The sequence below is a fragment of the Gambusia affinis genome, linkage group LG11, assembly GCF_019740435.1.
Source record: "Gambusia affinis linkage group LG11, SWU_Gaff_1.0, whole genome shotgun sequence".
NCBI lineage: Eukaryota > Metazoa > Chordata > Actinopteri > Cyprinodontiformes > Poeciliidae > Gambusia > Gambusia affinis.
In genome coordinates, this window is record NC_057878.1 from 59773 (window position 1) to 87658 (window position 27886).

General features: G+C 39.6%; 1 protein-coding gene across 1 annotated transcript in view; it reads left to right on the plus strand.

Annotated features, from left to right (window-relative positions):
• Nucleotides 1-10571: 10571 nt before the first annotated feature.
• Nucleotides 10572-27886, plus strand: part of ubxn4 (UBX domain protein 4) — a 54771-nt gene continuing 37456 nt past the window's right edge. The window contains exons 1-6 of the mRNA XM_044132325.1: nt 10572-10648; nt 11676-11704; nt 11809-11927; nt 15880-16045; nt 20749-20869; nt 26668-26722. Coding sequence (XP_043988260.1) covers nt 10572-10648; nt 11676-11704; nt 11809-11927; nt 15880-16045; nt 20749-20869; nt 26668-26722 — 567 coding nt within the window. The remainder of the gene's footprint in view (nt 10649-11675; nt 11705-11808; nt 11928-15879; nt 16046-20748; nt 20870-26667; nt 26723-27886) is intronic.

The following is a 27886-nucleotide window of genomic DNA, read 5'->3' on the forward strand; positions in this document are numbered from 1 at the left end:
TTGATTTTGTGTGCGTCTTTTACTTTTGACTTCAAAGTTAAAGGAATGACTTATCATTCCTTCAAATGATAATAGTCCTATTTGCCAGAAAAAAACTTTTAACAACTGTTTGCATCCATAATGTTTTGGGACTGACATGGGAAAATTACAATAAGGTTACACCTGCTAGATGTATTGCTATATGTTTATTCTAAGTTCTGTATATTCCCACCAAGTTTTCACTATTTTGGTTACATGTACAAGATTGGATGTTTTTCACAGCTGCTTGGGAACCAGTCTGTTTCCCATGCTTTGGGTCTCTTATCCCTTTTGTATAAAACTCATGTGTTGTCTGCCTGGCAGAGCTTTCCGGTCAGACTTGCTTCATCATTGATTGTCCTATGAGCTCTCTGAGTTGTGCACAATTCATGAATAAACCTGATTGAGTGATTTTACCTGAACAGTGCTTGGAAATAGCTTTTTTTTTTCCACGACGAGGACATTCAGGCAAAAGAAGGGAAGTGCATCAAGGTGGTAATTTAAATCTTAGTCTACAAGTATCATGCAGAGTTTTGCCACATTACATATGTCACAGACAAACATTAACTATAGGGTAAAATTTAAAACAAATACATATCATGCCACCAGGAAGCAATTGTTTCTCAACAGCCAAGAGCCCAGACCCTGTGGATAAAGTAAGTACAAGGTACTAGTTTCTACTAGGATAGGATTGACTACAGGGAATGAAATGAGTCTGAGGATGCTTCAGTCTTGCTGTGCCTCAGGTGAATATAGAGCTGAGGCTCCAGCTGGATTAAGGCATCACGAAGGAGGAATATACTCTGTCCTCCGGTATGACTAACTGATGGTATAAACACTTTTGTACTAATGAGATGCAGCTATATTTATCAATAAATATAGCTGTTCATTTTCACAATTTATTTCAGGCACACCTTTACTCAAAAAAAAAGGAAAATACAAAAGTTTTTGTCCAGCTATATTTATTTATTAATAAATATAGCTGGAGCTGGGCACTGCCCCTGATCCTGTTCTGGCTCCCACTCCACCAATCCGGCCCAGGTATTCAGAGTGTCATCCACTTACCCCTGGCCTGCGAAATACACAGGTGATGTAAGTGATTGTGGAGGATTTCTTCTACAGTGTTCACTAGCCTTTAACCATTCCCCTCAAAGCTTTTCTCACGATGGTGCCAAGATAGCTTACGTTATCTCCCTTCTGTCCGGCAGAGCCTAAGTTTTGGCGGAGATTTCCCAATCCTGCAGACTTTGGATGTATATTTGAGGAGTTCTTAAAGGAGTTTAAATTGATTTTTCAACAAGGATCAGAGAACACGGCAACATCTAGAAGTCTATGGACTTTAAACAAGAACAAAGGCCAGTTTCTGAATTTGCTGTAGTTTTCAGAATAAAGGTTGCAGCATCCGATTGGAACGAGTCTGCTCTTAAGAGTGTGTTCTTTCAAGCTCTTAGTGAAATGCTAAAAGACGAGTTAGCAACTCTAGATGAACCTGGCACCCTGAATAAACTCATTATGCTGGCCACTAGATTAGACAACCACTTGAAACAGTGAAATAAAGAGAAGTCCAAACAAGCCACCTCATCCAGATTTTTGACTGCTACAGTTCTATTACCATCTCTTTCTTCTTCCCCACAGAGCTTACCTGGGCCAGAGCCTGTGCAGGTCAGTCACACCCGTTTAACCCTGGAAGAATGACAAAGAAGAATGAGCTCAAACCAGTGTCTGTTTTGTGGTTCTGTAAGTCATTTCATTGCAGCCTATCCCATATGGCCAAAAACCTGTGACCATCAGTAAGAGTGAGGAGTCTGATGGGTCCAAAAGAAGAAATAAAATCTCCTCAACCATTGCTTCCAGCCATCCTATTCTTTAACAACGACTCGGTTAACCTCTCCATATTGATAGACTCGGGCTGCGAACAAAATCTAATCAACTCCTTTTTTGTTCAGCAGGCATCCATCAAGACCATCCCACTTCCTTCACCTGTCCATCTCTCTGGTCTGGATGGTAAAGCCCTGCCACAGATCACCCACAAAACGAAACCATTACAATTAATTATTTCTGGAAATCACAGTGAACATATCTCATTCTATGTTTTCCTACCACTAACTCATCAGTTATCCTTGTTTCGACTGGCTTCATAGACACAACCCAAATATTAACTGGTCAGAACTCCATATAGAATCTTGGTCACACAACTGTCACTCCACTTGCCTCCGTTCAGTAGTTCCTCCAGGTCCACCACCGGCAAATTTACAAGAAGCAGACCCTCCTGATCTATCCACTCTACCTGCCGAATATCATGATCTAGCACCGGTCTTTAGGAAGTCCAAAGCACTTTTCCTGCCACTTCATCGTCCCTATGACTGTGCTATAGATCTTCTCCCGAGAGCCCTGCTACCCACCAGCAGATTATATAACATTTCTTGACCTGAAAGAGAGACCTTGGAGAAATACATAAAACTCGCTGGCAGCCGGCATCATCCGTCCCTCTTCTTCTCCCCTGGGCGCTGGATTTTTCTTTGTTGGAAAGAAGGACGGATCCCTGAGACCATGTATCGACCACCAAGGTTTGAACCAGATCACAGTTAAAAACAAGTATTCTCTCCCTCATCTTTCCTCAGCATTTGAGCCGGTACATGGTGCAACAGTATTCACCAAACTCAATCTGAGAAATGCCTACCATCTCCTTCGAATCTGCCAGGGGGATAAGTGGAAAACTGCCTTCCAGATTCCAATCGGCCATTTCGAGTACCTGGTAATGCCTTTCGGTTTGTCCAATGCTCCAGCCTTTTCCCAAGCTTTACTTAATGACGTGCTACAGGACTTTTATAACTTTTTTGTTTTTGTTTATCTTGACGATATTCTCATTTCCCCCAGGATTTGGAAACAGCAGTAATCAAACCACTGATAAAAAAGAACAATCTAGACAAATCACTACTGCAGAATTACAGGCCGATCTCCAACCTCCCATTGATCAGCAAAGTTATTGAACAGTCAAATAGCTTCCTAACGAGAACCAACCGCTTTGACTCCTTCCAGTCTGGTTTCCGGTCTCACCACAGCACAGACACTGCCCTTGTAAAAGTGTTCAATGACATCCATATAAATACGGACTGTGGAAGAACCACAGTGCTGATTCTGTTGGACCAGCACTGTTGACCACAACATATTACTGAATCGACTGGAGAGTTGGGTCGGACTCTCCGGTCCAGTGCTTAACTGGTTTGAGTCTTACATGAAGAACAGGGATTTCTTCATTCCAATTAGAAACTTCTCATCAAAGAGGTCAAAGATCACATATGGGGTACCCCAAGGTTCAATCTTAGGACCCCTCTTATTCAATATTTATATTCTCCCACTAGCTCAGGTTGTAACAGGAAATAATATTAGCTACCATAACTATGCAGATGACACACAGCTCTACATTACGATGTCACCAGGAGACTCAGAACCCATCCAATCACTGAACAGATGCTTAGAACAGATAAATGTTTGGATGTGCCAAAACCTTCTCCAGCTGAACAGAAACAAAACTGAAGTTATTATTTTTGGACCTAAAGAGGAACGATCTAGAGTTATAGATCTAGAGCCAGTGCACAGTTTCAGTTATTACAACTAAAAACCAGCAATCAGCCTGAAACCTGGGAGTAGTGATGGACTCTGACCTGAACGACCAGAACCACATAAAGACAGTTACAAAGTTGGCCTTCTATCACCTGAAGAACATTTCCAGGATTAAAGGACTAATGTCTCAGCCAGATCTAGAGAAACTCATCCATGTGTTTATCTTCAGTCACATTGATTATTGCAACAGCGTCTTCACAGGTCTGTCCAACAAATCAATCAAACAGCTGCAGCTGATCCAGAATGCTGCTGCTCGTGTTCTCACTAAACCCAGGAAGATAGAGCACATAACACCAGTTTTAAAGTCCCTCCACTGGCTCCCTGTAGCTCAAAGAATAGACTTTAAAATGCTGTTGCTAGTTTATAAATCATTGAATGGTTTAGCACCACAATACATTAAAGATCTGCTGTTGTATCAATCTTCCAGACATCTCAAGTCCTCCGGTTCTGGTCTGCTCTGCATCTCCAGAACCAGAACCAAATGAGGAGAAGGAGCATTCACCATCTATGTACCACAAATCTGGAACAAACTTCCAGAAAACTGTAAAACAGCTGAAACACTGACTTCCTTTAAATCTCAACTAAAAACCCACTAGTTTAGAGTTGTATTTGAAACGTAATCAATTACTAATTTATTGATGAACCTGACTTTATGTTTTGTTTTGATTGTTGATTCTATATTGCATTGTGTTTTTGTGTCTGATATGATGTAAAGCACTTTGAAATGCCTTGCTGCTGAAATGTGCTATACAAATAAAATTTGATTGATCAATTGATTGATTTTCACTAAAGACATTACAGAACACAATTAACATGTCTACCTGGTCCTGCAGTGTCTCCTCGAAAACAAACTCTATGTCAAGGCTGAAAAATGTGAATTTCATCAATCGTCAGTTCCTTCTTTGGTTTCATTGTAGAGGGCGGACAGGTAAGACCAACCAGAGAGAAAATAAAAGTAGCATTGGTCTGGCCCACTCCCCAAATTCGCAAGCAAATTCAGAGGTTCCTGGGGTTTGCTAATTTTTACCGCCAATTCATTTGCAACTACAGTCAGGCAGCTCTTCCCCTCACAGCATTAACCTCAACCAAGATCCCCTTCCAGTGGACACCTGAGGCTGAAGAAGCCTTTTGTCACCTCAAGTCCCTCTTCTCCAATGCCCAAGTTCTCAAGCAACCCAATCCTAGCAAACAGTTAATTGTCGAGGCTGATGGCTCAGAAACAGGTGTTGGTGCCGTTCTCTCTCAAGCCTCAAATTCCAACCATAAAATCTATCTTTGTGCTTTGTTTTCCCAGAGATTATCCCCTGCAGAGAGTAACTATGACATGGGTGGCAGAGAACTGCTAGCCATTAAACTAGTCTTGAGGAATGGTGCCACTGGTTGGAGGATGCAGAGCATCCCGTGCAGGTCTGGACATGTCACAAGAACCTCTCCTATCTTCAGTCTGCCAAAAGATTAAACCCTCGTCAGTCCCATTGGTCATTGTTTTTCTCCAGGTTCAACCTCTCTATTTCTTATCACCCCGGTTCCAGGAATATCAAACCTGATGCCCTGTCTTGACTCCACTCACCTGATGACTGAGAAAGAACCTGCCTCCATCTTACCTCCCAGTTGCACCATTGCATGTTACATGGGAGATTGAAGATCTCATCCACCAAGCCCAACAAACTGAACCTGATCCTGGCACTGTCCCCCATAACAAGATCTATGTACCTACCCCTGTCCATGCACATCTCATGCACTGGATCCACAATGCTACGTTTTCAGCTCTCCCAGGTATCAGCCCCACCATTGGTCTCAATAACCGTAGGTTCTGATGGCCCTCAGTCCACAAAGACGTGAAGGAGTACGTACTCGCCTGTCCAGTCTGCGCCAGAAACAAGTTCTCTCATCAGCTTCCGTCCGGTCTCCTCCAGCCATTAGCCATACCCAAATGACCCTGGTCTCACATTTCTGTTGACTTAGTTGCCTCATTACCCCCATCTACAGGTATGACAATTATCTTCACCATCATTGACCGTTTCTCAAAGTCATGTCATTTAGTCCCTCTCATAAAACTCCCAACAGCCTTCCAGACAGCCCAGTTACTTATCAAACACGTTTTTCGACTTCTTGGAATTCCTTAGGAGAGCTTGTATACCACAGACCACAATTCACCTCAAATCTGGAAACACTGCTGTACAGCACTTGATGCCAAAATCACATTGACATCCGGATACCACCCACAGTCTAATGGCCGAACCGAGCTCACCTCAACCAATCCCTCGGACTGGAGCAAATTCCTTCCAAGGGTTGAGTATGCACAAAACATTCACATTTCTACTGCAACTGATTTCACCAGATTTTAAGTCGCTCTAGGGTACCAGCCACCTCAGTTTCCTTCTGATGAGAAAGACAAATCAGTCACCTCAGTTCAACACCACATCCACCGCTACATAAACATCTGGAGAAGTACCATCACCGCTTTCAATAACACCTCAGAACGAAAAAAAAAAACCTCGCAGACTGCAAATGAACTCCTGCTCCAGCATCAAAAGGTTTGATTATCCGCCCATGACATCCTGTTAAAGTCCATGTCTAAAAAACGTTTTCCTAGATTAATCAACCCATATGAAGTTGAATCTGTCATTAGGCCTTCTCCAGTCCATCTCCGTCTCCCAGCCTCTCCCCGGATCCACTCCCCATTTTATGTATCACAGATAAAACCTGTTCAAACCAGCACATTGTGCCCACCTTCCGAGCCCCCAGAAAGGCGATCACTAAAACAGATTTACACCGGTATAATAAGTTCTAACATAGACTTTGGTTGTATAGTTTATGGTTCAGCAGTTAAAACACATCTGGTTAAATTAGACATTATTCATCATCAGGCATTAAGATTATGTACCAGTGCATTTAAAACCACATCAACAGCAGCAATAAAAATAGAAATGGGAGAAATGCCATTAGATTTAAGAACAAAATTAGAAATCAATTATTGGTTAAATTTACAAGGCAATAACTTTGATCATCCAACTTGGAAAATTTTAAATCCATGTGGGGAAAAGAAAAGAAAGAAATGAAGAGTTTAGGATGGACAATTGAAAATAAAATAAAATAATTTAAAATGAATAGTTTTAAAGAGCTAGAAGGAAGCAGTGATTATTCCAATCCAAAAACCAGGGAAAGATGAATGAAAACCAGAAAATTATCGGCCGATAGCGTTAACATCCAACTTATGTAAAATAATGGAGAGAATGATAAATGAAAGATTAATATATTATATGGAAAATAAAGGACTTATATCATCTTATGAGAGTGGTTTCAAGAGAGGGAGAGGAACAATGGGTCCAGTTTTATGTTTAGAGCCTGAAATTAGGAAGACTCAAGTGAATAAAGAGTGTTGTATGAGTATTTTATGATATTGAGAAAGCATGTGATATGATGTGGAGGGAAGGGTTATTAATTAAAATTAGAAGAATGGGTATAAATGGTCATATGTTTAGATGGATTAAAAGAAGAAAGACAATTACAAGTGAGGATAGGGAAGGATTATTCTGAGAGTTTGAATAAAGAATTTCAGTTGTAGAAAAATGGTCTTATGAATGTGGTTTTAAACTTTCTGTTGAGAAAACTAAAATAGTGTTTTTTACAAGGAAAGGAGTTGATGAAGAAATTAACTTAAAATTATATGGTCAGAATTTGGAAAGAGTCAAACAATAAAAATTTCTTGGAAAGTGGTTTGATGAAAGAATGACATGGGGTGTTCACATTAAGAAAATAATTGATAAATGTAGAAAAATATTAAGTATAATAAAATGCAGTTTATACTGGATTAATTAGGTCAGTCTTGGATTATGGATGTATAGTTTATAACTAACCCTAACCTTCATAAGTTAAATATTATCCAACATCAGGCTTTAAGAAAATGTACTGGTTCTTTTAAAACATCTTAAACAGCAGCATTACAGGTTGAAATGGGAGAAATACCTCTTAAAGTAAGAAGGGATCAAATATCTTTAAACTGCTGGTCAAATTTATAGGGACAAAGAAATGATCATCCAACATTAGAGGAGCTTAAACCCGGATGGTAAAAGGAAAAGAAACAGTTTAAGAACTTTGGCTGGATAATAAACTCTAAAGTTAATGAAATTAATTTAAATCAGTTTGATATATGTCAGACAGTTCCATTACCTGCAGTTCCACCTTGGATACTTCCTGATGCCGAAGTTGATTTTTCATTAGAAAAGAAGAACAAAGAAAAATATCACATTATGAATAAATATATAGTGAAAGAACACTTAAATAAATATTATAACTATATACAAATATTCACAGATGCATAAAAATACAGTTAATAGGGTAGGGATAACATTTATTGTGCCACAGTTTCAAATGAAAGTAGGGAAAAGGATTAGTGACGGAGTTTCGGTGTTTACAGAAGAAATGTTTGAAGAAGAAGGACAAGCACACTCCGTACCAGTAAGTGGCGGTAATGTTACTAACAGTTTGTTGCCAACCGCCAGTAAAACCAACAAGAAGAAGCAGCAGCAGCAGAAGAAGAAGACGACACTTCTACTGCTACTATTATTGCTGATGTCACAGCAAATTGAACACGTAGACACTAGAAACTAAATATTCAGCGATGCTTTGGTTTGAGGGATCCATTCCTGAGGCCATAAACTCTGCTAAACAACGCAGTTCGGTCTTTGTCGTTGTCATTGCAGGTAACTGTGGTAAAATAATTTTAAAAGGACGTTGTTGTGAGAGCTTTCAGGCATTAGCAAGCGACCTCCCGGTGTTTGATAAAGTCGTTCCAACGTTTCGCTGATGATTGTTCGTACCGGTTGGTTTCAATGCTGCTTCTAGTTTGCCTCGGAAATCAATTAGACACGAGAATGACGTCAAATCCAACTTATTAAAGCAGCAGGTGAACCAGCTGGCATTGCTTGTTTTGATTTTACTAGGAAACATGGCTACCAACCAGCACCAACGCAAGCCGCCAACCACAAATTTCTAAAAACTATGGCTTTCAAACACCGTAGAAGACTTTCCCTTATGGAAGGTGTACAGTTCTTTTAGGGTAAGCAATTTAATGCAACATGTCATAAAATTCAAGTATTATGGAAAAGTTCAACATATTTTGTCACTCATTCAGAGAGTGAAACAGATGGAGTGAGATATTTCAATCCTATATTTTTTTAATATTGAGAAAAGGAAAACGCAAAACCGAACCTTTTAGTGTGATGTTCCACTTCCATTGTCTGACAGACATTTGGAATCGCTGTGGTTCTTAAGCTGACAGACTTCATACAGAAGAACCCAGTGAGGTCTTTTCCCTGCTCTGTACTTGAGTTTTGGTGTTAAGACCAGAATTTTTTTTCCACATTTTTGTCACATGCTTGTATTAAAGCTGTTTAGGGACAACCATTGTAATATGCTGTTTATACAATTGTTTTACAAAAATAATGCTTTAAATATGTTTTTGCATTTTACTGGAATCTTTTGTGATAGGCGACCATAGGGTTGAGCTTAATTTTGAAGATGAAAAAAAATTAGATGCATGGTTGTGTATTTAGATTTGTTGACCTAGACTTTAGTCTTTTGCAAAAAAAAAAAAATCCCTAAACTTTTTTGCATCTTTCTATTGGCTCTGATCAAGCTAAGCAGCAATTCTGTTCTGCAAAAGTGAATTAATTTTAGTTTAATAGAATTCTTTTAAGCTTTATTAATCCAGCTGCCTCCACAAAGTGAAACATAAGTCCACATGACTAACAGTTCTAGTTTGAATTCTGTTCTACAGGAAGATGACTCCAAATACAGCAGAAAATCTACAACACAATATGATAAAACAACACCCCAGTTAGATCTCTTAAAACTGAAGAGTTGCATCTCAAAACAAGAGAGTCGGTCGAAGTCTAGCCATATACATGTGATAGAACTATTAAAGTAATACAGGAAAGGACTTCCCAAGCTTATTTAATGTAATAAATACAGACAGTATGGAATGTGACCTTCTGAACTTAGGGTTGAATTCAAGTAATTTTCAGATCTAGTAAAGGCCAAATGACTTATTATGACTGGATATGTAGAACAGTAACATTCTTTTTCCCCCTCAACTGTAGTTACTAGGCAGCAAACTGTTTGCTTGTTACTTATATAAAACACAGTTGAGTCTGTCTGAGGACAACAGGTCTGTCTTCATGATGTAGAGTATAGTTTACATGTAAAAATATTAGATTTAAACAGCGATTTTACTGAACTCTGCAATGTGATATAATTGTTTATAATGACTTGGGCTCAGCCATGTTTGTGAGGAATTCTTGTGTGAATTATTCTGCTACTCTGATAACCCACAGTTGGACTCCAGCAGCCTCATGCATAAAGTGTGCGTGCGCACAAAAAATTTGCACAAGCCGGAATGTATAAAAATGAACTTTGGGTCAGAGTTTGCGTAATATTCGTACACTTTTTAGCTGCCATGAAAATGTGTGGTAGGAACGCAAACTTTTTCAGTGAACAATATCAAACTACAAAGCATCAAAACTCACCTAAAAACACTGAAATCTGACTCCATTCATTACTTAGACCAAGAAGTTTCAAACCCGATGATTTTTCATGATTTTAATATTTTATTGTTTATACATCAACAATGAAACTGAACCGCATTTGTCCTCAGACAATAATATAGCACGCACACAAAATAAATAAAATAACAATAGAAGGATGTGAAAACCTCGTTCGAATGTAAATAGTACTTTTCCTCAGTTTTTGTCTCAAAGATTGGTCATGAAATACATCTGTGAGGTAATTTCATTCTGACTGAAAAAGGAAATAGGATTGGGTCAGCAGAGAAACTTCAGACAGGTTTTAAATTTTTAGAATGATTTAAAATTTACATACATCCAATCACATGTATTTGAGTAGCTGTGCAAAGGTATGCCGCGTAAATGTGGGGCGCTTTGCCTCTGATGGAGAACATTGCCAATGGAAGAATTCAGAGCGAGCGATTGATCATATTGATCTGGTGGGAAATTTTGATGATGGTTTGTTAGGATTAGATTGCTCAGACTGATCATCCTGGAGGTCTGAACAAAGCTTGAAGAGCCGTGAGGTACCGGTGCTGGTCCAGCTGCAGTCATTCTTCAGTTGAGCTGCCTGCTTTGTGAATGCTCCTTTCTGGACAGAAAGCATCTCTATTCTATAAATGTACAACTTATGCACATGATTCCACTATTTAGAATAAACGTCCACATTCTCACTCAAATATCTGACGCGCTGTCTGCCCGGCTGCAGATGCTACTATTCAAACAGGCATTTCCATGATTTCTTTCTTTTTCTTTTTTGATTTGGATTTTTTTTTCTTTAAAATGTGTTATTTTTGTTTTTGTGATCTTATGTGTCTAGAAAGCACCTTTTAAATAAGATATATAGTTATTATAAATATTTATACTGCTACAAACAAGGATGTTGCCATGGTTATTGCTTCACGTGATGGCTGACATTCGGGTATTTATACTAATTTACATATTGTATTTATGAGTGGTGACAGACGGACCAGCAGCTGCGCTCAATTTCCCGCAAACTAGGATGTACAAAGAAAAAGTGTGTGTGCACAACTTTATACATCCACATTTTTTTGTGTGCCACACTTTTCTAAATTTTTGCATATGCCAGGTTGTAGTCTGAAAACTGCACACTTTTTTATGCATGAGGCCCCTGGTTCTTTTGGGTTCAAACATCTAGTAGGAGGGTCATTTTCCAGTTTGCAAGTGCAGCAGTGGAACTGGAGCCAAAAGGTTTAGAACAAGCAAGATATTCACATTCATCTACTTTTCGATGACCACTGCGAGTTCACTTTTCAGGCCATTCATTGTATTTTGCAAAATAATTACCTCAGTTAGCCATGTTCATAAAATATTGGCTTTGAGCTAGACCTGGTGTGTTATATAAGCTTTTTATGTTATCTCTATAGATGTTACTTAACAGTCCATACAAATTCAGAATGCTTTAATGTATATTTTATTCCTCATGGAATGACTTTCTCTTCCCAGTGACGCTTGTGTCCAGTTTTCCCAGATTTGTATCCTTTGTTGCTGTATATGTGTTGCACATATATTGTAACTATATTTATATCCAAGTACAGGACTTTGTTAAAGCTTGTGTTCCTTCATTAGCCTGTTATAGATCCCGTAGTATGCATACCTTCTAGCTTCTTCATCGGGGTGACTGGGATTCCTCTGGAGGTCATTGCTGGAAGCGTGTCTCCCGATGAACTGATGAAGAGAATCAACAAAGTAAAAAAGGTAAATTGTCCCTGTAACACTGGCATCTTTTCAACACATTATATAAAAAGATAGCTTGAGTATTTGGTCACTGAAGGTTCGACAAAAAAAAAAAAAAAAAAAAAGAAACAATGGCTAAGTTAATGCACCAGGTCTTGATGCTCAATTCCGATTTTTGTTTTGTTTGTTTTTTGCTGAAATTCTCCTTTTTTGTCTGGTCATTGATGCTATTAATTAAATGTGACCGTAATCATATTTTCATGTGAATAATTTACGACTCCAAAGCAAGCAGCATGCTCAGACGAACAGCGTAGATGCATCCATCCATAGTCTTCTGCTTATCCGGAGTTGAGTCGCAGGGATAGCAGACTAAGTAGGGAGGCACAGACTTCCTTCTCCCAATCACTCGGGCTAGGTCCTCCAGGGGAATCCCAAGGCGTTCCCAGGCAAGCTGAGAAACATATCAGCGTGTTCTGGGACGTGTCTGGAACACCTCACCAGGAAGGCGTCCTAACCAGATTCCAAACCACCTGAACTAGCTTCTCTTTACGCGAAGGAGGAGTGGCTGTACCTTGAGCCGCTCCCAGATGACTGAGCTTCTCACTCTATCCCTAATGGAGAGCCCAGACTTAAGAAAACTCATATCAACCGATTGTACCTGTGAGCTCGTTCTTTCGGTCATGACCATAGGGTTAGGAGAACACCCCACAGGGCTCTCCAAGGAACACAGTCTATTGCCTTCCCCACGTCCACAAAACACATGTAGATTGGAAGGATCCAACCCAGGGGAACTGCCTCCAGTGTCCATGGAATATTATAGAGTCACCAGAAACGTAAGGAACTCCAGGCTAATCTCATGCACCCACAGGTCCTTGCCACCAAGAAGCTTTTTAACCAATTCAGTGACCTCAATACTAGAGATTGGTGAGCCCAAGCAAAGTTCCCAGGCTCAGCTTCCTCAGTGAAAGGCATGTTGGTGGGATTGAGGAGGTCTTCGAAGTATTCTGTCCACTGGCCCACAATATCCTGAGTCGAGGTCAGCAGCACACCACCCCACTATAAACAGTGTTGATACTGTACTACTTTCCCCTCCTGAGACGTCAGATGGTGGACCAGAATCGCCTTAAAGCACAGGTGTCAAACTCCAGTCCTGGAGGGCCGCTGTCCTGCAGTTTTTCAATCTGTCACAGGTACAAAACACTGGAATTAAATTCTTTAATTACCTCCTTGTTGTGTAGATCAGTTCTCCAGAGCCTTAATGTCCTAATTATTCTATTCAGGTGGTGCAGCAGAGTGCATCTAAAAGTTGCAGGACTGCGGCCCTCCAGGACAGGTGTTTGAGACCCCTGCCTTAAACCTTGGAGAAGTCTTTCTCCCTCTCTGAACTCCTCCCACACCCAAGTTTTTGCCTCAGCAACCACACGAGCTCCATGCTGCTTGGACTGCCTGATACTCACCTGCTGTTTTGATTGTTGCTGCCGCGACAGGCACCAACAACCTTGCAACCACGGCTTCGATAAGCCACCTCAACAATACAGGCGTGAAACATGGTCCACTCAGACTCAATGTCCCCCACCTCCCTCAGAACGTGGGAGTTATAGCTCCTCATGGGAGACTCTTCCAGGTGTTCCCAGCAGACCCTCATAATACATTTAGGTCTGCCAGGTCCGACCAGCATTCTCTCCCCCACCATCAGAGCCAACCAGTAACGTGCGTTCATCATAGGAAAATGGCATATAATGATAAAATAATTTGTATTGCTATTTTAACCCTGTGGTTTTTACTATACCTATTTTTCATTTAGCGTAACCAATTTTGATTATTTTTTCTTCAAAATTGCTGAATTTTCGCATTTTCCTATTGAAATGCTCAGAAGCGAAGCTGGTGAAGCAGCAGTGAGTTGAGCCTAAATCTTAAATCTCAAAGCTTAAATCTTATTGGTCACTTTACTTTTGTTTATTTGCCGGTTTGGTACTTTTTCTGTAAACTAAAAATGAATGATCAGAGTTTGAACCTCCTGTAGTTCTAAGAGCAGTTTGGATACCAGTGGAGCTTGTTACCGTGTCGGTTCTGTTAGGTCGTCGGTTTATGAGCTTCTTTGACGTTTTCTGAACTGGAGAGCTGATGGGTCACCCGTTAGCTGACATCTGCCGCTCTTCCTGAGTGTCGCGCTAAGACTGTGGGTTAAACAATTTAATCTAGTTGAAACGTTAATCAAACATTGTTACTTCACCTCCTCCTTTGGACGTCTGACTCCATCTGAACCTGGGAATCAACATCCTCCTCTTTCCACGGATCTACTGGGTCACCTTCGCTTCCATGTCTTTATTCTTTAGCATCGTTTGTGTAAAAGAAAAAAAAAAAGAAAAAAGTGTGCGCTGCTTTAGTGGTTTGACGCTCACATGATGTGCGTTGGAGAGGTGGTTGTGCTCTTGCAGGTCAGATTCAGTGATAGTTTTGTACCTTCCGATCTGTCTGACTTTTTTTTCTAAATCTGCTGGTGTCAGCCAACAGGTGACCGTCAGCTTTTAAGTTCGCAAAACCACTAAAAAACCTAATAAACCGGCAACCCGCCAGAACCGCACACTGTAAAAAGCTCAGGTGGGATCTTAGAACAACGGGAGATTCAAATATTCAATTAACCATATCTGCCATGGTAAATTATTACTGATAACCAGTGACGTGCGGTGAGGTTCATAGCTGGTGAGGCACTGACGTCATCAGAATCAGATTTGCAAATAGATGCATAGATTGACAGCAGTTTACAGGTTATGTTTCACTTCTGCATCCTTACACATACAAACTGTAGCTCACAAAACACACATTTCCTTAAAAAACAAAACAAAATAAAATAATCCATGTCGAAAGTCGGGATAAGCGAGAGGAAAAAAATCACTATCTCTATTATAATCTATCGCTGCACTTGACTTGCTTCCCGAATCGTTTAGCCTAGCTCGCTGTCACTTACTCGGCAGTTGAGGAGTGAACAAGACGAACGTCTGGGATCTTGAGCGCCCCCTGCCATGAGGCAAGAGAACTGCCTGCCTCACCTCGAACCTGTTCTCTGCCGTTTATAATCGCTCATTACACGAAACACGTTACACAAACACAGTTGGTGACAAAAAGCACTGTACATTATATACATAAGCTAAATTATTGGAAATAAGTTCACATATTAAATTTGTTTAAACCATTTTATTGACGCCAGACAGCAACATGCTCTCTCAGCAGCCAGCGAGAGCCAGGGGTTGCAAATCCAAGGTGAGGCAGAGCTCGCTGCTGCCTCACCGCATCGCTCAAGCATTTGAATGGGAAAATAAGAAAATTCAGCGATTTTGAACAAATAAAAATCGAAATTGGTGAAGCTACATGAAAAATAAATATTTTTTAGTACAAACCACCGGATGAATATAACAATTTAAATTACTTTATGATTATATATTTTCTTTCTTTTCATGATGGCTGGTGAGGCACTGCCTCACCTGCCTCCCCTGACCGCACGTCACTGCTGATAACTATTGTCAGTAGTCCCTAACATTAATATGATGAGGCCCCATGTAATCATATACTGTGTATATATATATATATATATGTATATATATATATATATATATATATATATATATATATATATATATATATATATATATATGTATATATATATATACTGTTGTTATAAAGGCTGAGCCAAGAATATTTATGTCTATCAAACAAGTAGCCCTTTGTGTTGCTCTGGACCCATGAAGCAGCTCCCAGTCTCTAAAAGGTTGGTGACCCCTGCTGTGGATTAATCTATGCCACGTAAAAATGGCAAAACAATCCTCACCACAGAGATTTTAATGTATTTTAACTTGGGAAACATGAATATGAAAACTAAAAATATGAACAACTTTTTTTCTCTTGTCTTTACCTAATTGTCTTTAAGGAAGCTGAATCTATAAAATGTTGTAAGTTTTTCCTGTTCTCTTTATAGATGCACTTTCAAGGAATAGAAGATACTGCTGCAACAGATGCACAGGATTCTTTAGAGACCAGATCACCTGAGAGCACAGCTACAGATCCTAGCTCAGTTCCAGCAGTGCCCGTTGGGCTGGAAATGATCAATGATGAACCTGGAGAGGCACCATCTGCAACAAAAGGTGTGAATGATTGCTCACTTATTCAGTGATTGTCTAAGAGGTTCCTTTTTTCAGAGTTTCTGCTCCAAAGATGTTTATTTATGTTTTTACTCAATTTAAAAGTGGGTGAGGAGGGAATTTTGTCTTCAGTACATGTTTGTAACTAACCTGCCTGATTGGATTCATAAGAATTTAAGGACAGATACAGTTGGGTGTCATTAGTATAACAGTGGAAATTCATCATGTGCTGATAAACTTTCCAATTGGAAGCATATACTCTATAGCACATATGTCAGAGTCAAGGCCCGCGGGCCACATCCGGCCCGCGAGAAGATTTTCTACGGCCCCTGGGATGATCTTGATTTATTATTAGAACCGGCCCGCAGCAAGCCGGCACCCCGTCTGAAAAAATGCGAGATGCACCCCTCCCCCGTTCGATCCTCTGTGCGCCCCGTCCGTTCGATCCTCTGGCAGCGCACCTCCTCCCCGTTCGATCCTCTGCTTGCACCCCATTCGATCCTCCACGGCCGCACCCCAGCGGTCGAAGGAAATTCTGAGCTTGGGCCGGTCCGCTGCACTAGACCAAATGCGTCATTTAAAAAAATCTCAATGAACATTCGATCAGTCCGGCCCTCGGCTTGTAGCTAAATTTTTTATTTGGCCCTCCGTCCATTTGACTTTGACACCCCTGCTCTATAGCAAAAAATGTGTCCCAAACCTGTGGTATTCTACAAGTAACACTGGAGTGTGAAGAAGATTGATCATTTACCTGAACAAACTGGAATTTGACAGATTTAAGGGGGCCTAGTGCTATTCTCTTGATGTCTATCCTGGAGAGTGTAGTGGCAGAGAATCCACGTTGCTTGAGTTCCAGTGTGACGTCTCCACTCAGTGATGCCATGTCGTCTGCTGCTAGAGGCCCACTGGGTCTTCTAAAGTCCAATGTCAGAGAAACCATGTCCCAAAAATAAGTTGAATTTTATTGAGAATATAGCTTGTAAGTTGAGGAAATTACGTCAGATCAATAAAAACACATTTTACACTAGATAGCATCAATTAGCAAACAACTGGTGGTACTGAACATCTGCAGAGCTCATTGTAAGAGCTACTTCTCAGCAGTACTTTTCAATCATAAAATGAATAAGGAATAATAAAAAGTACCAATATAAATATATAGAATAGAAAGATTAACGGTAGTTTAGTTGTCCTATGGCATGAGTGATGGAGCTGTTGTGGAATCTGGTTGTTCTGCATTTGAAGCTACTGAACCTTTTCCCAGAAGGCAGCAGGAAGAACAAACCATAGAGAGGGTGGAAGGGTCTTTGTGATTGGCCAAGCCCTGGACAGGCAGCAACTGTGAGCAGTGTCAAGGATGCAAGGACTCTCAGACCTGATGATACTATCAGCTCTTTCATCACTTTCTCGATGCATTGCCAGGCAGAGGTGTTACATGCTCCAAGCCATACAGAAATACTGCTGGTCAGTATGCCCTCTATTGTCCCTGTGTAGAGAAAGTGGTGAGGATGGGAGAGGAGAGATTTGCTCTTCTCATCGAACATTTAAAGTGCAGACGTTGCTGAGCTTTCTTCACCCAACCAGAGGTTTGGAGGGTACAAATCAACATCTCAGTTATCTGTATGCCCAGGATTTAAATCTTCCTGACCTGCTCCATTGCAACATCATTGATGAGGAGGAGTGAGTGCCACGGCTGGGTTTTCCAGAAATTGGCTACAATTTATTTTTTCTCAACATTCAGGATTAGATGGTTTGCATCACACCAGTCCACCAGATGTTTCACCTCCTCTATTTTGGCCAGTTTGTTGTTGTTCCTAACAACAGACAGTGGGCCACTGTCGCATACTTAACAATGTGATACGTACTGAACCTGGCTTGGCAATTATGGGTCATCAGGGTGAAGAGCAGTGGGGTCAGTGCACAGCCCTGGAGGGAGCCAGTACTGAGGGAGATGACCCTTGAGGCATTTTTACCAACCCTCAGGAACTGGGGTCTGTCTGTTAGGAAATCTAGCAGCCAATTGCCCAGAGGTGTGGAGCTGAAGCAGAGCTAGTTTGGTCACCATGAACAGGGGGGTGACTATGTTGAATGCTGAGCTAAGGACAGAAATAGCATTCGCACATAAGTATTTTACTCCTCCTGGTGTTTCAGGCTCAAGTGTACTGTAGAGGAAATGGCGTCCTCTGTGGAGCGGTATGCAAACTAGAGCAGATCAAAAGAGGAGGGAGTTTGAGATAGTTAAGTGATGAAATTGTGTTTTTTGGGGGGGATTGGTATGCTGGTGGCAACCTAGAAGCTGGTTTGAACAACTGCATAGCTCAGCGAAGTGTCTGTGAGGATGTGGGCCAGCTGCTGAGCACAGTTCCTGAGACCAGCATCTGATGGTTTCGTTCTATCTCCATGTCTGTCCTGCTCTCTTCCAGACCGAGCCCCTCTTTCAGTCTCCACAAATGTAACCATGGATTCAGAGTCCTTTTCAGCCCTCTCTGGATCCTGACGTTCTCTCTCCTAGATTGGCTCTCAAGGATAAGCTGGTGGACTTGCAGATCAAGTCCACCAGCTTATCCTCTAGACTTGAGTAACTTTAGCAGTTCTGCTACAACTTCTTGGGTTTGCTCCTCCATCTTGTCCGCCTGCTCCTCTACTTCATTAATCCTTACATTCGCTTTTCGTATTTCCTCTTTACTAGTTGAAAGTTGTTTCTTGGATTCCTGACGGAACCCTCTCAGTTCTTCTAAAAGCACTTCCAGGCTAGCCATTCTGTCTTTAGATGACATTAGCTTAGAGCTACAATACGTTAGCTGTACCTGTTTGTGAAACTTTTTGTCCTCTCTCTTAATTATTATATTGTTGAGCTTTTGGTTTCCAGGGTGACTGAGGCGTTTGTGTAGGTGAAGATGCACGACAAAAAAAAGAAAGATCTCTTGCATGAACTTTACTTCTTCCAGCAGCAGATGAGTTAGAACGACAACCGAGTTGTTCTCATGTAAGAACTGAGTGGCTTCTGGCCTCTAGCTCTGGCACAGACAACGCTTAAACATGTTTGCGCAGTGAGCGGTGAGAGCCATAACATCAACAGAACATTAACATCAAATCTCGCAATACTAGCCTTTTCTCTCGAGCTGCGTTGCATTTACTGACCTAACTTAGGCTCGGAAAACTAAAATAAAAACTACAAAACCAATCTTAAAGTCTAATAAAGTTGAGCCTTCTTTACAGTATTATCATTGGTGCCAGTCCTTCATTAGATTTTGTGGCATCCATCCTTTCTGGTTGACTTTAACCACAATGTTCTTTGGGAGTTGGTTTCTGGCATAGTTTTCCTCTTAAAAATTACCTGTGGGGGAGCTTTTTTCCAGAGGTGGTGCAGCTCAGGACACAGGTGAAATGTGAGGATTTTTACCATGTTAAATCAGGAGTTTATTAGCTTATAATGACAATCACTTGCATCAACTGCACATAAGCTTGGATAGATTATTTGCTTGCCAGAGATCCTCATTTGTATATTAGTGTAAGTTTAACTTTTACAATTTATTAGATTTATTCTACATGTATGTTAAACAATAAATGACTCAACCTTTTCTTTTCACTCCACACTAAAACATGCAAGTGAAAAGTTCTTTCAGAAATCATAAACAAAACATTGACATTCTGACTCAAGCAAATGCTTGAGTTTTTTATTTGCAACAGTTGACAGGATCACAAACCCCCTTGAGACTGTGACTGAATAAATTTGCCAACTTCTTTACAGAAGAACTTCCAAAAAATTAGAGGGTTAATCTGCACATACACACTAAATCCAATATCAATACTATGCCCCCACATAGAAAATCCAGAAAAAAATGACTAAATTTCAACTACTCAACTATAAAGGTATAGAAGAAATTATAAATCAGTTAAGCTCCTCTTTCTGCTGTCTTGATATCATACCCACAACTTTTCTTTAGAAAATTTTGCCTGCCGTTGCAAATGATCTGATCCAAATAGTAAATTCATCACTTCCATCAGGTGTTTTCCCTCAGGCTTTAAAAACAGCAGGATTAAACCACTGATTAAAAAACAATCTGGACAAATCACTATTGCAGAATTACAGGGCAAACTCTAAAGTTCCATTCATCAGCAAAGTTATTGAAAAATCAGTTTCAACAGTTAGATAGCTTCCTAACGATAACCAAACGCTTTATTGTCTATCAGTCTGTTTTCCATAGTTACCACAGTACTGAGACTGCCTTTATCAAAGTGTTCAGTGACATCCATCTAAATACAGACTGTGGAAAAACCACAGTGCTGGTTCTGTTGGACCTCAATGCAGCTTTTGATACTGTTGATGATGGCATATTACTGATTGGACTGGAGAATTGTGTATGGTTCTCCGGTCCAATCCCCAACTGGTGCAAATCTTATATAAAGAACAGGGATTTCTTTGTTTCAATAAATAACTTATCATCGAAGTGAACAGAAGTCACATGTAGTGTACCCCACGGTTTAATCCTAGGACCCCTCTTATTTGATATCTATATGCTCCCACTAGCTCAGGTTGTAACAAGAAATAAGATTAGTGATAAGTAATAAGATTGTTGACTGTAAGGTGTTTTTTATGACTTCACATTTTTGTGCTTTTCTGATGTAAAGCAATTTGAACTGCCTCGATGCTGAAATGTGCTATACAAGTAAATTCAATTGATCGATTGTGGTCTTTTTCAATATAGAATCCCTTTCACGTTCAGCAGATGGAGATGGTGTTTCCAGCGCAAAGCTCACTATGGAGAATTCCTCTTTATGTCAGGCTACCGTTTCTGAGAATGAAAACCTGAATGCAAAAGTAGAAAGGTAAGAGCAACTTGGGTTTGTATTCATTTCTGCATAGTACAGGGAGGGAGTATCTAACAAACTTTTATTGTAATATTGTAAGATGTTTACAAATGTGAATCCCTTCCCCAATTTGCCAAAATGGTGTTTAATATGTATACATTGAATCCAGGATAATTACTTAAAAACTGAAGTATTCTCAACAACTCAACTGCAGTCGAAAACTCTTGTTTTTGCTTAGATGCTGAGCTAAATAACTTAGCACTACAGTTAATTATTGTAAATATAGGGGAGGCGCGATTTGACAGCACTGTTGGCACTAAGGTCAACTTCTAGGAAAGATAGTGAGTTCTGTAAAATATGATCTCACAAGTTGGTAATCATACTTGATGTACACAGCTTCCTCTGTAACTAGAAAAAACCAATGGAAAAAATGCAAAATAATTTTTAGATCAAGTCAAAGATGTTGCAGAAAATCCTATTTGTGCATCTCAGCTGTATGTTTGTCCTGCTGAGTCTCGTCTCTTCATCCACTTGGTAGATGGCAGCAAAATGTTTCATTAATTTGTCGTTATACATATAGCCAATGCTGTATGCTGAAAAAAGAGGCTCATACTATGAAGTTCCCACTTCTAGAATTTACTGTTACTATGGTGTTTTGCGGTTACCCCTAATAAATGTAGCATTGTACACTTGTTCTTAAACGATGTAGTGTTTATGGGGCAATGATGGTTGGAGTTCAATGGGTTCCTGGTTCGATCCTCGCTCTGTCATTGTGTCCTTGGGCAAGACGCGTCACCTGCCTTGCCTACTAAGGGGGGTCAGAGGGCTGCATGGCAGCCTCACTTCTGTCAGACTGCCCAAGGGCTCCTGTGGCTACCATCCAGTAGTGTGTGTGTGTGAATGGATGAATGACTGTAGGGTTAAGCACTTTGAGGTCTTCTGGACTTGATAAAGTGCTATGCAAGTACAAAGCCATTTACTATGTTAACCATAGCATTTTAGTGCTTTGTTTTCTTTGAAACACATATACCTTTTGGACAATTTGAAGCTCTTCACAAGAGGTCATCATCATAAAGCAGTGTTTTTCAAACATTTCAAGGCGCGATCCACTCAACCCATTAAATAAATGGTCACGGACCACATAACCTGAAAGCTCCTGCGATAACGCATCTTAATATATGATGCAACCTGAAACAAAAATATTAGTCTCTTAATTCATGTATTGTTTTTTTCTTTGTTCATCCTAATGAGAAGAGTGGTGCTGTTTGGTAAATTTGCCTGGTCACGATAAAGCCATGAACACATCTAGTTGGACATTTTGTGTTTACTGATTCTGAAAGTGTGGAGTCTAAGCTTTCCAATGATGCCAAACACATACAAATAAAAAGAAAAGTTGTTCTTTTTTACCAAGTGTCATTAGTACCATTTAGGGCTATTTGTAATTTAGAGGCACAATTAAAGAAAAATAGACTTGAGTTGCTGTAACAGAAACAAAAAATCCTTTTCTGCACCATTAAATCTAAAAATAATTAATCGATTTCTATGGCTTTGTATTTAGTTATTGTATTTATTTTTATTTAATTTAATATGTTTAACTAAATAAAAACAATAATAACTGTTGACCAGAAAGCAGAGCTTCATTAATTACCAAGCAAAGTCATAAAAAACAAAGAACAGTTCTGACTAACTGGAGAAATTCCTACTGCTAACCGTTCAAAGGAATCCAATCGCTAGTGAACGACACATCAACACTCAGCAGTTATAACTTCGCTTCCTCTGATCATATAATATTCCTGGAATTGTTTTCCTTCCACCGGTATCTGAACTAACTGGGTTTTAAGCCAGTTTTCCATTATTTTTAAACACAATCCTTTGGTAAGCTAACTGTAGTGTCACACTTTGAGCTCACGTCACGGCAAATAAACCGTGGTTCATATGCAGCACCTCGTGGATCACCAGTGGTCCAGGACAGCAGGTTGAGAAAGACTTTCCTAGAGACAAGGGCAGCTTGTGGAGTTCTGTGCAGAACTTTTTTGTGTGTAAGAGATATTTCGTCATTGGTTGGAAATTTCAAGTGGGCCTAGTTAAATTCAGTTTATTTCACACTTGGAGCTAAAGACACTAGGGATGCACCAATTGCAGTTTTCTGGCTGAGCACCAATTACCAATCTTTAAAATCGAACCTGCTAATTTCTGTTTTGGCCTAGACCAATTTCTTTGAATGAAATGTTGCTAAATAAAGCAAGAAAGTAGTTGAGTTTTAGCAGTAGGGTGACTATTATTAACTGCAAACATGCAGACATGACCTGTTGGGTGAATCAGTCAGTCAAATCTCTCTCGCAGCAGAGAAATAAAGGAGAGTGGTGGATTTTTAGACCTTTGCTGAGGTAGATAAAATCAGGGGATTAGATCGGTTTTATATTGGCCGATCACCCAGCTTGCAAAATTAAGGAAATCTGCACAGATAAATTGGCTGGCCAATAAATCGGTGTACCCCTAAAACATACAAACCAAGGACAGATTAACAACAAAAACTGTAAACGAGCACATTTCTCTGTACTTCCTAGGCACTAAATCAGCTGATAGTAACAAGCACTAAGTGGCAGGATTGGTTTCTAATTTATTACACTAATGATTCAGCTGCTGTCATGAATTTTAATTCCGTTCTTAAACTTCCTTTTCTTTTTTTTGCCTTTGTTATTCCATTTTATTATTAGAATCTTAAGTTATGAACAACTTTGCCTCAGATTTGTTTTTATTATTTGTACTAGATAGGTTCTTGTCAACAACTGGAGAAAATTTCATGTGAGCTGCACATTTCTAAATGTACCAGCTTGGCATTTCAAAGGCATATATGTTTGTTTTGCTGCAACATTTGTCAGTACTGTAACTAAACTAAAAGTATTGTAAGCTTGACTGTAAGTCGGAGGTGGCCAACATGGATAATAACAAAAATGAAAGCTTTCAATAGCTTGAAACAAAATTGGTTTTATTCTAGAAATTTTGTTGGACAATGTGCTAAAAGGCTGTTGTATAGCTGTAATGTCTTGCTTCCATTAGGTGGTGGCAGAGAACTAGCTGCAGAAAGAGGCAGAACTTTGGGTTACTTTGAATGTTTTGTCATTTAGCAATTTCTTTTGGTTGGGTTGTTTAACATCTGGCAATATTTTCATTTTGTAATGTTTTAATTTAAAATCATTTTATTTTAAAGTGTTCTAGTTGTATAATTTATGAACTATTAAGTGACATTTTCTTTACAATTCTCTTCAGGCTGCAGCTATCCCTGTTGCTTTATCACCTTTTTTCTAAACGTGTTTTGGTTCCATTAAATCAATGTGTTTGGCTGTACTCTGCTTTTGTTCTCCACCTTTCCTGTCATGGCGTCTCAGGCAGACTATATGAAGGATATCTGGATATTTTAGCCTAATTGCTTTATTGACTTTATTAAATCAAGGTTTCATCAGAGTAGACGAGTTGCATTTGCAAAATACACCCAACCCACAACCTGGTCATCCTGTGAGCCAGGCAGCTGCACAAGGCCCTACCTGCAGAACTGCCCAGTACTGAGGAGGAGCAGGATCCCTACAGGGCCTAGTTCAATCCCTGTACACATAGCTGACCAGGAAAATCTCTGAGATGCATAGACAATGTTGTAGCAAAACAGACATATTTGTCTTTGAAATACCAAAGATTTAAAGCTTTTTGATTTAAAAGAAATTAATGGGAACATTTTTAAAGGTGCAGCTCACTTAAAATTCTCTCCAGATGTTGGCAAGAACTTGTCTAGTGCAAATATTAAAAACAAATCTCAGGCAAACTTCATAATTAAGATCCCACCATTGCACAAGAGGGCACACACCCACACACACACACACACACACACACCCACACGCACACACACACAAACATCATCACAGCAGCTACTTGTCACTTAGCAACCGGTTATGTTTGATCATGTGTTGTGTTTCTCATGTGGTGTTTTGACTGAGTGTTATGAGGAATGCAAAATGATAGTGTTGCAGTTGTCTGAATTTGTTTTAAAATTATAGAGGAGAATTCAGGCACACCAAAAAGGAAGTGGACTTCATTCAAAGGCTGAATTTCCTCTTTTACACTTAGTATTATTATACACAGTGATTCTGTACATAGAAATATTTTTCAATAGTTTTCTTTGATACCAAGGAGAAATTAAATTATAGAAGCAAGCGTTTTGTCTGGCCATGTCCACATCTGGAGCTTTCAGTTCAATTTCAAATTCAAAAATACTTTATTAATCTCAAAGAGAAATTAAAGGTGTTCTAACTCAGTCATGGCACTGATGTCATCTCCATCACTGGGCTGTTGTATTCAACAGGGAAAATTCATTATCCATCCAACTTAATAAGTGATAAGTTATGTGTATTTTTATGGGGATTTTTCTACTTAATGCTAACAAAAACCAGATTTAATTTCTTAGAAGAGTTGAGTATCATATCAAACCAACAAAAAAAGAACACATTTATGCAGAAATGTTGACTTAAAATATTTTTCTTTCTGTTTAGAGGTTATTATTTTTCAATGTTTTTTTAACCTGAATATAGACTTTCCCCTAACCATAACCCCAGAAAATCTCAAAAGAGAGGCTCTGCCTGGACCATCCTAACCCTGTTCTCATCACATCAAGGTGCTGGGAGTGCTTGATTCATTCAGTCGGAAGTGTACTCACCTCACTTATAAAACATCATATCATAAATTACATGTTTGCCTGTAATTTATGAAACATTGCAAACTGTTTTCTGTGAGGCTGAAGCCATTTTGAATGACAGGCCCATTTCTTTGTCTCTGATGATCCAGATGATTTAGAAGACCAAATCACATCCTGATAAGTAGCAAACCTGCTTTGTCAGGTGGACTGTTTCAAGGACAAGAAAAATGTAATTTTCCTTTGGGCTCAAGACAGGAATTTTGAATTGAATTTGAATTTACCTGTATGTTAGGTGACCATGGAAACAAGTACAGTATAAAGCTGAACTATTTTGGAAAAGATAGGTCTCCGAGTATTTGCCCTTGATACAGGAGAGACAAAAGTGGATGAGACAGGAAGAAACATCTCTTCTGGAGATATTGTCCTGATTGCAGCTACTACATCACCCAGAGGAGGTTGGCAGATAAGGAGAGTCCTGGCAGTCCACGCTGATGCATGAGGCCTGGTTTGTTCAGTGCAACTTCAGACCAAAACGAAGATGAAGCTCTGTCTGCTTCTGGAGGAATTTGTGGACGAAAGACATTTCTATTTTTTCTATTTTCAACTTTATATTTCTTCTGTTTATAGGTTCATTAAGAGAATTGAAGAGCAAAGAAGAATCACTTAATGTCCTTGTATTTATATAGTATATAATTCAGGTTGTGGTTTGAATAGTTCATTTAGGCTTGAGGGAGCTCTGCATGCATGTGGGTGGTCATATAGTTGTTTTTGGGTTTTTTTACCAATCACCCAGTCAGCAGTAATTAGTCAACACCAGTCAGTCTGCCACTCAGTCAGTGGGTGAGCAGGTGAGTCAATCAGGCAGTCAAACAACGCAGGAACCAAGTTAGGAGAAGCAGCAAGGGATTCTGTGAACCTGTATCATGTTTGCCTGTAATCTATGCTTGTATCTACCAGTCTGGCAGCAGTTTATGTTCATTACTACCTTTTACAGGCACACCTTTTAAACTTTTTTCCAACTTCAATCAAACTTACAGGCAAGAGAAAGAAAGTGGTCTGTTTTTCACTTATAGGCATAATTCTAATTATATTTTATTTTTCTTCCCTGTCTTTTTCTTTTAATTTTGTACAGATTGACCAAGAAACTGGAAGAGAGACAAGAGCAAAGGAACAAAGAACAGAAGGAAGTAAGGAAATAAAATGACTAAACATAGTTTTACTTGAACTTCTTTGGATCCAGGAAATGTAATTACGATGGACAATGAAAGGGTGTCCCGATCCGAGGTTGCGTTAACGGATTATTTTTGTCATGAAGTAGTGTGATGAGGTGGTGAGGCAAACACGATGGAACCAGGTTGCAGTGAATAAATGAAGATTTTAATAATGAAAAAACAAGTCCAAAGTCCAAAACTCCTGGCAGCACAGCTGAGCGGAAGGAAATGGCTCAATACTGGTAGCAAACAGGATAAACGAATGGACACAATGACAGCACGAGCAAACATCAGACGAGGACCCGACACAGACACACAGGTGACACTAAATACACAGGAGGTAATCAGGGAATGAGACACACCTGGGAACTAATCAAGGGGAGACAGGACAACACGGAGACTCAGAAGAACTCAAAATAAACACAAAAAACACAGATCACGACAATTTTCCTTATTTGAGTGGTTATTTTTTAAAATAAAGGGAAATTTTGAAGCCCGTCCTTCTTTTTAATCGGTTTGGATTAGACAGATCCAACTGACTGATGAACTAACGCAGATTTCTCTGCAGTTGCAACCAGGAGAAATTTATGAGGCGCTGTGCGTTCAGACCCCAACAGGTGAAGTGGTGGTAATTCACGGTTCAGCTAGGTGAATATTAACTAAACCACATAAAAAGTGGCTAATTAGCCTATGTTAATATGATTATAGTTTGACAGGTTAAAATAGTACATGACCTATCGGTCAAAATGATGGAGAACAAAAAAGTCTAGCGTGACCTCTGGTCCTGATACCAGATTTTTTCTAGTGAGTATGAGTACTTGAGTTTAGGAACTCACTGATTCCAAGGGAAAAAGTTGGCTCTTATACTTTGCACAATAACTTTTGAAAACAAATGACTTTTTTTAAGACGGGGTATCTCTTTTCCTTTTTAAGCCTACAGGGCCTCTGCTTGGAGCATTACAAATTGTTTAGTCTTCAAATGTTCACCGAAATTCAGGTCAGACCAAAATTATTTGTTTGACAGTGACTCAAGCCTCTGTGGCACATTTAATGAGCCTTCAGTACATCCACAGAAAAGGCCAAAAGAGATTGTGCCAAAAGAGACAACTCTAGATCAAGTTGTGTTTATCTACCGTACTT